This window comes from Erinaceus europaeus, chromosome 1 (genome assembly GCF_950295315.1).
Source record: "Erinaceus europaeus chromosome 1, mEriEur2.1, whole genome shotgun sequence".
Lineage (NCBI taxonomy): Eukaryota > Metazoa > Chordata > Mammalia > Eulipotyphla > Erinaceidae > Erinaceus > Erinaceus europaeus.
The window spans coordinates 103755754-103768448 of NC_080162.1; the positions used below are offsets into that span (position 1 = coordinate 103755754).

The window sequence follows — 12695 nt, forward strand, 5'->3', positions numbered from 1 at the left end:
GGAAGTGGGGAACATGCCTACCATGGGAAAATGGATCCGTGCAGGGGGAAAATGGATCCGTGCCTTCATTCTACCTTTCCCACCACAGGTCTTCTGGCTCAAGACTCACTCAGCCAGGCTTTGTATTATCTCCTCTCTGTCTGTGAGTCCAAATTCACAGATGCCTTTCCACCCACAAGGCAGATGAGACACTTAGCTCTAGTTTTCTGGCCTTGAGCTCCCTTTCTGTTCCTACTTTGTCACTCCCACACATTTGCCCACATCAGCTGCTCACTTAGCTGCCCTTTCACACTCAGGGAGAAGGTACTTCCTGATTAGCAGAGTGAACCTCCTGTGGTCTGAGCTACTTCTTTTTAACTCTTTGGATTCTCCAAATGTCACATCCCTCCTTTCTCAAGTACTGCCAGTGGCTCTGTCTCCATGGTAACCTTCCTTCTGCCTTAAAAAAAGCACAGATCTTTTTCTCCATAAAATAATGAAAGTCAGAGCCAGGGAGGTGACTTAGAAGTAAAGAACATGTCTTTTACATGTGAGGGCAATAAATGAGGGTACCAAAACACTCTGTGGATAAAAAGTAGTGTTTGCATACTCATTATCCTTCTCTATTTAAATCTCATAATAAAATAGAATAAAAAGACTAGGAAAGTGGAGTAAACACCTCCTGGATTTGATCCCTTGTGCAACAACAACAAAAAAAGCCACTCGGTCTTCTGGAAATCGCTTTAATTAAATTATAAAAAATATTTTTATTTATTCATTTTGTGTTGGATAGTATGCCAGCTCCCCCTGGCTTCTGCTTGACCATATGCCTATATAGGGATAGATTTAATCCCATTCAAAGCTTTGGTCTATTTACATAAGTCACTTTTACATTTACATAAAGCACTCCCTCCAGGGCATTGGTGGTTCAGTGATAGGATTCTCGCCTGCTCCACCCCCTCCTTGTCACACTCTGATTTTCACCAGTCACTTTTCTCTCCACCCTCTCTATGTCACATCCTGTTTCCACCCTACTTGGCAAGTATATATAAAGACAGCATTGTGAGTTTTAGGGTACTTTACCTTGAGTTTAGCTTAGCTCGGCTTAGATTGTGCTGCATCCTGCATGAATAAAGAGATACTGCCTACAGCTCAACCATGAGTCCCTGGTCGTCTGTTACCCGCCCGTGAAGCCAGCCCGGCGAAAACAACAATTTTGCATAGAGACAGAGAAACTGAGGGGGGGAAGAGAGAGACCTGCAGCCCTGCTTCAACACTTGTGAAGCTTTCCCCCTGCAGGTGGGGATCAGGGATGTGAACCTGGGTCCTTGTGCACTATAATGTGAGAACTTAACCAGGAATGCCACCGCCTGGCCCTATATCTCTAATTTTATGCACAAACTTTTTGAAACTTGTTGACAAAGTTCAGCTTTCCTGAATAGACAAAAGGTATAAACTCCCAGTGATCCCTGTAATACAGGAAAACCCAGAGAACTAGTCAATTTGTCCCCCAAAATATAAGAATTCATACTTCCTGTCTTTGGAGTCTGAAATTCTTCCCTTCCAAATGCATAATCCAGTCAGAAACTTACTGTCCACATGGCGTCACCTGTCAGTCACTTGTACCCTAGCATGAATTAGTTTGACTGCATTGCCATATGGCAACAATTTTTTAAAGCATGGACTCTAGAACCTTGTTGCCCAGTTGTGAGTTCTGTAAGCTTGAACAAGTTTCTTAATTTCTCTTTGTCTCTTCATTTGTAAAAAGGAAGAAGTAATAATATTCACAATAGAACTGTTGTGAAGATAAACTTAATCTACAGGCAAAATCTTTAGCACAGTATTTGAAATAGAACAGCATCCAATAAATGAATTTTTGAATTTTAAGTTTTGTTGAGAAACTGATTTTTGGATGGAGCACAGAATACTAAAATGTTTTTGGACAACAGAGATGGATGGTGGGTGAGACTGGAACCATCAGTGTATGGTCCGGGGCCTGAGGGTGAGGGACACAGGTTGAGAAAGGTCAGCCACAAGGAAGTAAAAGTTGTCCCAGACTGGATCGACCTGTAAATGCTCATGTCCAGCAGAGAAGTAGTTACAGAAGCCAGACCTCTCATCTTCTGTACCCCATAAAGATCTTTGGCCTCTCAGAGGAATAAGGAATAGGGAAATTAAATAAAGAAATAAAATAAATTAAATTAAAGAAAGAAATAAATTAAATGAATTAAGTTAAATAAAGAAATTAATTAAATTAATTAAATAAATAAAGAAATAAAATAAATTAAATTAAATAAAGAAATAAAATAAAGAGGAATAAAGAATAAAGAATTCCTCTCAGAGGAATAAAGAATAGGGAAACTTCCGATGAGGGGGATGGAATATAGCACTCTGGTGGTGGGAATTGTACCCCTTATCCCACAATCTTGTTGATCATTATTAAATCACAAACAAACAAACAAACAAACGAAAAAGATTGCCATGAAACATAGAGCTCTGGGATAGACCCTCCCTATTTCTCCCAGAGGAGTCACATTTCTCATGTCTACAGACATTGTTCCATCCTGTTCCTTCACATAATCTCACATCTATTGTTAATCATCTGGGTTTCCCCACTACCAAAGACTCTCAGAAGTAAAGGATGTGCTCTTTTCTACTTTGTTTCTGTAGAAAACCAACACCCACAGAAGGGCTTGCTTGAATATGGAATTCTTGGTGAACAAGAGGGTTATTAACTCCATGTGTACCTTTTCACATTCATCAGTAGTTTGACAAAGCTCCTGCAGCTCTCAGGAAGGGTATCAGACAGTTTGAGTGGCACTCCTCCCAACTTGGGCATAGCCTTGGGGAAGCACAAAAAGTCAGAATCTCCTTCTGCAAATGTGTTTTACACAGGGAAGTGGCTTTAAGGATCTTCCAACAATTAAGACTGACTTCATTCATTCTGAGCCCAAGTAGAGCTCCCTTCCTGTTGTGGGCTGTTCCACTTGGGTTGGTGGCTTTCTACAGCAGCAAGCAAAGAAAATGGAGGGGTATAGGGTTCCCCTTTTTGATGTTGAGCTCTCAACAAAAGCTCAAACTCCCACGGCTGCTCCAGAAACAGACTGCATGTAATGAAGAGCTAATTTCTTCTAGAAACATCTTCTACTATTCAGATTTTAGGTCAAAAGAACGGTTTCTGAGAAAAACAACTTAAATCATGGCAAAGGCCACATCTTGGCAGAGCAGAAGGCTATTTGAACAGGAAGTCACTCTTTTATGTGGCAGGAAACTGCACAGGATTAAACAATACTACCTTAAGTGTTCCACCAAGAATGAGGGTAACCCGTAGGGCATTATTCAACACACCCTTCTGCACAAGTTGTTTCATTGCCCACACATTACGGGCATAGTGGCATATCCTGTTAATGAAATCCAGGAAGGATTTGAACTAGAGCCAAGTGAATATACAATGACTATTTCATGACCACCAAGGGCAACATTAAGTTGAGATATGAGTAGTGACTGGATGTCTCTGTTTTCTAGGACAGTTATAACAAAGGACTGACCACACGTGAGGTGACTTAATAGAAACATACTCTCTTCCAGTCCTGAACCCTATAAGTTCAAGCTCAGGACTTGTTGGTAGGACCGCCCTCTCTTGGAAGTCTCTAGGGGAAAGTTCTTTCTTCCCTCTTACAGGTAGCTGGTGACTACCTGTAACTCCTGCCTTTGAGCTTGTACCCACCCAATCTTTTTCTCCTCTGTTGCCACAAGGCATTCTTCCCTATATGTCCTCACCTCCTCTCACAAGGGCATACTGGTCATTGCATTTAGGGTCTACTCTAGTTCCAGTATGATTTCATGTTAGTTTGAGTAACTAAATCTGAGAAGATCCTATTTCCAAATAATATTTCAATCTGAGGTTCTATGTAGATGAGAATTTGGGGGGTGGCAGCAGGAACACTGTTCAATCCACTAGAGGGGTGATATTTGGTGTCCTTTCTTCTCTCTCTTACTCCATTCACAAATCTGCAGCCACACAGGTAGCCCCAGTCCATTGACCACATCACGTTCCCTTCCTTTCATTTCTTCTGCATGCTTGGTCTTCTCCTATGTACCACTCAACCCCTTCCTTTCTCTCATTTTATTGGATTTGCCTGTATTTTCAGCTCTCTACATATTCTATCCTGCACCAAGGGAGCTGTACCTAGCTGAGAAGAACATGCCCTACCGACTGATCTTACTTTAATTTCATGATCACAGTTTAAGTGGAATCACAAGACTACCCCATCATTTTACCATATCTCCATATTATCTGTTTCAGTGTTTCCTGGGTTCTAGACTGAGAGGGTCATGAACCAGCAAGGTCAAATAACCCTACCTTTCTGAAATGCTACCCAATTTGCCACTCAGATGATTCCTATACCCTCTCAATTTTTGTCCCCATAAGCTAACTATTCTAATTATTATTTTATTGAGAAAACTGGCAACCAAAGAGAAATTTCATATCCTCCCAACTCAAATTAACCATTCTACCTGCCTTTGCTCCTTCTACAGTTGCTGAAGGGAAGGAGTGGGTCTGTGTTCCCTGATCTGAGGCCAACTCATCCGTTCATCAGTTTCTTTCTCCCTACTGGACTTACTTAATACTGTTTGTATTACCAACAAAATGAGAACATGATATAGATGGGGGGGGGGGCAGCAAAATGGTTTCAAAAAGGCTTTCATTTCTGAGTCTCGAAAGTTTCAGGTTCAATTAATTCGCCACACCACCATAAGCTAACAGTGCTTTGGTTAAAGGAAGAGGAGGGAGAGGAGAAGGAAAAGGAGGGGAAGGGGTGGGGAGAAAAGAACATGCTGAAATATTACCTACAATTAGGAAAACAACAAAACAAAACACCTTATGTACTACACAGAACCTCCCATAGTCATCATTTCTGTCTTTTCCCCTTCTTTTTTCTTTCTTTTTTTCATTTAACTCAATTTTGCTGTCTGAGGACTGTGAGATGGTCTTTTATCCTGCCTCCCACAATAATTACCATGTCACTTAGTCAAACTGACCAAGCTTTGGACTACAGTCAACAATCATCTGTCAGTAACTCCCTATTTAACCCATCCTTGGTTATAAGTGATGCTTTAGTTAACACTTCAGTGTGAGGGACAACTACAGCAACTTAGCAACACGTCTTCATAATTCCTGAGGTGTACTGTTCTCCCTTCCAGAAGCTCAATGGCAACAGTGCTGCAAATTATCCTATGTGAATTACTTGGGACCCTCTCAGTCTAAGACTCAGGAAACATTGAAACAGATAACATGGAAATAAGGTAAGATGATGGAGTAGTCTTGTAATTCCACTTAAACTTTGTGATCATAAAATTAAAGTGACAGTAACACTTGCCCTGTGTGGCTTCTCTTTGCCCAGTGGTGAAAAACTGGCAGTCCATGGTAACATTATAATGCATTAAAGTTTGCTTTGACATGCCCATTGTGCCTTTCCCACTGGGTATAACAGCTCCTCTATTCCCTCCTGGCTCCTACATGCTCCTCCCATCAAACAGAGAAGAGTGGGTTTTCAATCATTCCTATGTCGCCATATCTGCAGACTATTTCTTTTCCCGGGTTGGTCCATCACCTTAATCTGATCAGTTGAAAGTTCTCTTAGAACTCCCCCAAATGAAGGCAGCATCTTGAATTGGGTGAGGAAGAGGAGCATTTATTTGCCTCATCACTGATGGCTTGTGCTTAACTCAGAATATAGAATTTGTCGTCCCCCAATCCCTAGGAAGCCTTTTAACCAAGTACTCATTCTACTCTTTTCATGCTTTCCAACCCTCTTCTGTTCTTTGATGGAGTGCCTTTTCTGGAACATTTTATGCTTTCGTTAGTATTTTCTATAGTCTCACAGCAATCCTGTTTTTTTTTTTTTTCCCTCCAGAATCCTAGAACACCAGTCTCTGCCCATGATATTAATTAAGTTTCTCATGACGACTCTTGTTAAGGGTTGGTACTGCCTAAAGCAATTACCTTGGGCTAAAGGTCATCGTAAAATCAGAACAAAGAGCCTATATCTAGTCGCCACAGGACAGGAAAAGTAAGTTTCAAAGCATGAAAACATTTTGAAGATAACACACTGATTAAGTTAGAATGTTGAATAATAACATTTTGGGGCCTCACTCAACCATGAGCAATTCATTACCCTTCACCCAATCCTTGGGTAAGCAGGACTATACGTACCCTAACAACCTTTTGGAGTGGCTCCAAATTATAGTCCAGAGCAAAGGTACTAAGGAAAAGTCCCTCACCAAACAGTAATGCCAATAAAGGCTTAATATTAATGCCAATAAATGCATGGAAATTCTGGTTGTACTTGCTTTGGGTTGATCAAGGATGGGACCAGTCTCAGAAAAATTGCTTAGAGAATAGTTTGAATTTATGCAAGATTATGTAAATCAGGTAAAATGCTCAACGTCAAGGCCTTTCAAGCAACCTCTAAAACTGATTTTTATGACAATCTCTTGGAAGCCCCTATTAACCAAATATATTGGAAGGTTTCCCTTCATACTAGTTAAATTATATTCTCTGGGGCAGATGCTAGAAACCTGCAAACTGAAAGATCTCCCTTGGCTAAAACCTAAGAATCACTTCTCTACGATAACCAACTTGATTTTCTTTTTCTTTTTTTTAATTAAAAAAAATTTTTTAAATCTTTTTATTTATTGGATAGAGACAGCCAGAAATTGAGAGAGAAGAGGGAGACAGAGAGACACTTACAATTCCGCTTCACCGTTCACAAAGCTTTTCCCCTGTAGGTGGGGACCAGGGGGCTTGAACCTGGATCTTCACACAGAGAGAGACACACACTGAGAGAGACACAGACACAAAGAGACACACAGGATGCCAGTGCAGCTTCCCAGCCTGAAGCTTCTGCGGGTCCGGGGGAGGGTGGGGTAGGGAGCCCGTGAGTACCAGCTCTGGCTAACAACCAGGGCGGATGTGTGCTCAACCAGGTGTGCTACCACCCAGTCCCTGATTTTTTAGTTTTCAATAGGACAGAGAGAAATTGAGAAAAGGGAAAAGTCAGCCTAGTGCAAATCCATTTCCTGGACAAACCCAATTTTAAAAGCAGTATCTGCAATAGTTTTCAATGCATTGGTCATCTTCAAGTTCAGCTCTGAGTAAGTCAGTCTCTTACTTAGAAAATGCTTCACAAGGAGTTGGGCAGTAATGCAGCGGGTTAAGCGCATGTGGTGCAAAGCGCAAGGACTGGCATAAGGATCTTGGTTCAAGCCCCCAGCTCCCCACCTGCAGGAGAGTCGCTTCACAAGCGGTAAAGCAGGTCTGTAGGTGTCTATCTTTCTCTCCCCCCTCTGTCTTCCCCATCTCTCTCCATTTCTGTCTTATCCAACAATGACAACAACAACAATAACTTCAACAATAAAACAAAAAGGGCAACAAAAGGGAATAAATAAAAAAAAATTTAAAAAAGAAGAAGAAAAGAAAATCCTTCACAGACCCCCCCCCCCCCATAGTGCATCTATCAAGAACAAATGTCTTAGCCTGGCACTCCCAGCCAACCTTCCAAAACATGTTTCCCTTCTATCACACATCTGAATGAATCTCTCTCTCTCCCCCCCGTCTCTCTCTCTCTCTCTCCCTCTTTCTCTCGCTCTTTCATCATTTTTAAAACTTGTGAGAAGTATAGTGGTTATCTTTAGGAGCTGGGTGAATAGGAACACAGAACTTTGGTAGTGGGTGTGGTGTAGAACTATGCACTATAATCTTAAAATCTTGTAACCCATTTAATCATACACACACACACACGCACACACACACACACACACACACACACACACACACACACACAGAGACTTTTTTTTGAGAGCCAAATAAAGGAATTCTATATCTGGTTCATTTCTTTTCTCCATCTAGGAGTATCAAGGGTTCTACAGAATTTCAGGTGAAGACCTTGGCCAACTGCCAGGCAGAGCTTTCTGAGAATCAGCTTCCTAAAAGGATGGGTGAACAGTCCATTCATAGCACCAATGGAGCCTTAGCTCTGCCAAGACAATCCAAGAGGTGAAGAGAGGGAACTTCAGGCAGAGGAAGCCTAGAAGGCAAGAGTTTTCTTCCCAGAGTGCTTTGTACTCTCAAGAATTGATCGTTGTCTTTTTTTTCTTTTAAAGGAAGCAACATTTTACTTCAGAGAAATCACATGTTTTCTGAGTTTAGATATAATTAAGTTAATATGAGATCATACTGGATGAGGGTGGTCCCAAATTCAAGGACTGGTTATCATTATAAGAGGTGAGAAATTTGGATACAGACACACAGAGAGGCACACCCAGGAGACTGTATGACAGTAGAAACAGAGACTGAAACAATGTATCTATAAGCCAAGGGTATCCAAGGATTTCTGGTAATCACCAGAAACAAAGAGAGATACATGAGACATTTTCAGCTCTGGGCAGTGGCACATCCAGTTGTGTACACGTTACCATGCACAAGGACTTAGGTCCAAAACTACCCGTCCTCACATGAAAGGGGAAAGGTGAAGAGGTCTGCAGATGTGAGGTGAAGAGAGAGAGAAGGTGAAGCAGGTCTGCAGATGTCTCTCTCTCTCTCCCTCTCAATTTCTCTCTGTTTTATCAAGTAGAAAGAAAAGGAGAGAGAGAGAGAGATAATTTAAGAGAGGAGAGAAGGAGAGGGGAGGGAAGAGGAGGAGAGGGGAGGGAACAGGATAGGAAGGGAGTGGAGGGAAGAGGAGTAGAGGAGAAAAAAGGACACCAGGAGCAGTGGATTTGTAGCGCAGGCACTGAGCCTCAGTAATAGGTAACCCTAGTAGCAGAAAAAGAAAGAGAGAGAGAGGGAAAGAAGAAGAGAGAGGAAGGAAGGAAGGAAGGAAGGAAGGAAGAAAGGAAGGAAGAGGGAGGGAGGAAATGGGACAGATATGCAGAACAGGAAGGGGAGCTATTATGTGTATTGAATAGAACTGAGGTGACCAGAGAAGCAAACTCAGATTCAAGACAAGACCTGAAGTGTCCAGTCTGGCAGGAAAGAGTGCCAGGGCACACTCTCAACAAAGAAAAGTTCTAGGTAGCAGGGTGGGGCCTCTCTTTCCCAGGGGTATATGCCAAGTCTGGGAAAGAGGAGGTGTTTAGTGACCCTCTCAGGGCAGAGGAAAACACAAACACTTTTAGAGTCACATCACCCTGGAAAGATGCTAAGAGAAAAAACTCCTAAAGGGAAGATCTATAAGATAGTCAAGGACTAGGGTGTGAGAGATCTTGTTATAGATCTTCCCTTGAGCTGTGGCTCAAAGCCTCTCCCCTTCACCTCATCCCCAGTTTGTTCCACCCAGGACACTACCTGAAGGCTCTAGATGTCTGGGTGAAGAGAGATGGGGTATGTCAAAGGAAGCAGTTAGAGGGGAGACTTAAGGGGGCTGGTAGGGGTCAAGGCCATGTGTGATAAAGATGGAGAGTATCTGACTATGAGCTGGACACTTCTATAGCATGCACTATCTATGTGCTGGAACACAGCAAGTTTTAGGAATACTCCAAATAGTTAAATGTTTATCTTCCACCAGCTTGAAGGTGCAACTGGCCCTTCCATTCTGAAAGTCCCAAAAGATTAAAAAATTCCCTCCTTGAACAGGATGCTCGGGTTTCAGATGAGCCATCTGGCTCCAAAGCCAAGCAAAATGGTTGGGGCAGGGGTGGGGGGGTGAGGAGATAAGTCACTAGTTGTTGTGTTGCTCAGCAGTTATAAACCCTGCAAACAAAAACACAGGCCCTTCTGGGAAAAGGAACCTGCCAAAAGTAGCAACCTAAACAAAGGTTGTTTATTCATGTCTATAAACTGACTTTGCTGAAAATGGTTGGTGGGAATTTCACCTGTGGAGAGGAGCACTCTGTCCAGGACTCACAACTGGGACACCACCTCACTGTTTTGGTTCCCCAACCAAGAAAGGGTGGATATTTAAGTAACTGACTTTATGCTGCTTTTTTTAAATTCTCAACTGGGACTCCACCTAGCAAGTGATGGTGGATATTGTGAATCAAATTTGGTACTGACTTTTTATTTTTATTTTTTATTCTCACTAGAGGCTCCACCTAGCAAGAGACAATGGATGTTGTAGGTACCCCAATATGATGTATGACTGCTTGTATGTTTGCTGATTCCTATAAGCTATATTTCAATACCATTTTCAATATATATATTTGCTATGCATATATAATATTCTTGCAAAGTCGAAAATATAGCTCAAAGTCAAAATATGCTCATATCCACTCCCTGACACAACACTGTGGTAGAGAAAAAAAGATTTAAATCCCAAGGACACTGTCCACAAGACTGGTAGCTGAGATCACTACATGGAGATCACACATTTAAGACATGGAAAGACACATGAAGAGTAGTGAGGCCACTTCTTGGAACCTCACAACCAGAGAACACTACATAGGGTGGAAGCTGCAACACCTTGCTTGGTACCTCCTGCTGGTATCTGTGTTCTGGACCAGCTCCCTGGAACTCTTCAGCAAGGAACTATCTCACCCCTCCCTTCTCCCATGTAAGCATGTTCCAATTCAGGGCAGTTCCAAAGGAAACCGTCTAAGAGGGTAGGAAGCTACAAATAGTGTAATGACAGGAAAGGTTTTCTTTCAGACCTCTTTTTTTTGCCTCCAAGGTTATTGTGGGGGCTCAGGTCCAGTACTATGAATCCACTGCTCCTGGCAGCCATTTTTTCCCCCCATTTTATTGGATAGGGCAGAGAGAACTCTACAGGGGAGGGGAGATAGGGAGTGAGAGAGACAGAAAAACACCTGCAAACTTGCTTCACCACTTGTGAAGCGTCCTCCCTGCAGGTGGGGAACAGGGGCTTGAACCCAGATCTTTGTGCAGAACCTTTAGCTTAATACTATGTGCACTTAACCTGGTGCACCACTACCCGGCACCCTCTTTGCTTATGGGCACTTAATTCCTCTTGGGGTAGGCTGGGTATTTAGCCAAGTCAGCTTACCTCTTGTGCTTTGCATGCCCATCCCTTCTGGATCATTTGGATCTGGAGATGAAGGTGGCTCATAGCCGATCACCAAGTCAATGGCAGCCTAGGTAGACATAATTCATTGCAGACAGAATTAGTACAGGGCACCAGAATTCTAGGGAGTTAATGCAACTCAATTCAGCAGGAGTCAAAGTCCTAGAAAAAGTAAGCAGGAGTTGGAAGAGTGGAACTAGAAAAGTAAAAAAGGATGACACGTACTCAAATGCTTATACCTTTCCCACACATTAGCGCAGATGGAGTGAACAAACCAGAAGCCTGGGAAAGGAGTTAACTTGTTACCGCTGCCAATGATAACATTGCTGAGGGGCAGACTCATCAACTGGAGAAAAGTTGGGACAAGCAAGCATGAACTTGATAGTAGCCTCTAGACCTGACAGGAGATGGCTAGAAACCACAAACGTAAAGTCACAGAAACTCTTTTGAAATAATCAAGTTGTTTATGTGTTCATTGACTGCTTTATTAATTGTTGAAATTTATTAGCACACTTCTCTAAAAAAAACCTTAAGTGATTGGTTGACAAAAATTGTATTACAGTGTGACTCATAAAAGAAGACTAGAAAAAAAAATTGAGTCTGATTAAGAAGAAGTATGTAAATCATTTAGTTTAAGATAATTGTCAACTCTCTTGAATAAAAGGAGACTCCAGGGACTGGGTAGTGGTGCACCTGTTTGGGAGCAGATGTTACAGTGCATAAAGGACCCAGGTTCGAGTCCCTAGCCCCCACCTGCTGTGGGAAAGGTATACAAGTGGTGAAGCAGGGTTGTAGCTCTCTCTCTCTCTCTCTCTCTCTCCCTCTCTCCCCTCTAGATTTTTGGCTGTCTCTATCCAACAAAATAATAATTATATAATAAAAAAATCTCCTAAAAAGTAAAAAAACATTCTAAAAATGCATACATACATACATACATACATACATACATACATACATACATACTGACTCCAAAGTGGCTTGGATTCAAGGAAAGAAGGGAAACAGAAGGGGCTGGGTGGTAGCGCACTGGGTTAAGCACACAGTACGAAGCGATACACCAAGGATCCAGGTTTAAGCTGCCAGCTCCCTGTCTGCAGCGGGGAGGTTGCTTCAAGCAGTTGAAGCAGGTCTGCAGGTGTCTATCTTTATCTCCCCCTATCTATCTTCTCTTCCTCTCTCAATTTCTCTTTGTTCTATCCAACAAAAAAATGGAAAAAATGGCCTCCAGGAGTAGTGAATTTGTAGTGCCAGTACTGAGACCCAGCGATAACCCTGGAGGCAATAAACAAACAAATGAATAAATAATAAAAGAAGGAAAACAGAAAATGTTATGTAAATTTCATTATCCGAAAGAGTGAAGCATACCAGTTCATTACAGGAAATAAAATGATTTCTACCTTTACTGTCTGAGATAAACTTCTCATTTGGGACATTATTTCAGGGTAGACTATCATATTTCTCTACAAATTTCATATTACTCTACAGAGCACCAAAAATATTTGCCAGGGAAAACAACATAGTTGTTAATTTGTTTTGCCAAACATACTTAAAACTACCATCCATTATACTAATAATTTTTAAAAAGAATTTTAACAGCAAAACCAAGAGAGAACAAACTTAAAAAAAAAAAAAAAAGGTCTTTTCCAAATAAGGGTGGCATATGTGTGTGTGTGGGAGGGAAGATAGCATAATAGT

At 41.8% G+C, this 12695-nt stretch overlaps 1 protein-coding gene across 3 annotated transcripts in view; it reads right to left on the bottom strand.

The window, feature by feature from the left end:
* MYOF (myoferlin) overlaps nt 1-12695 on the bottom strand; it is a 200765-nt gene that overhangs the window by 117299 nt on the left and 70771 nt on the right. For all 3 annotated transcript variants that reach the window (XM_060192064.1, XM_007516788.3, XM_060192045.1), the window contains exon 5: nt 10983-11070. In XM_060192064.1, the coding sequence (XP_060048047.1) occupies nt 10983-11070 (88 nt within the window). The remainder of the gene's footprint in view (nt 1-10982; nt 11071-12695) is intronic.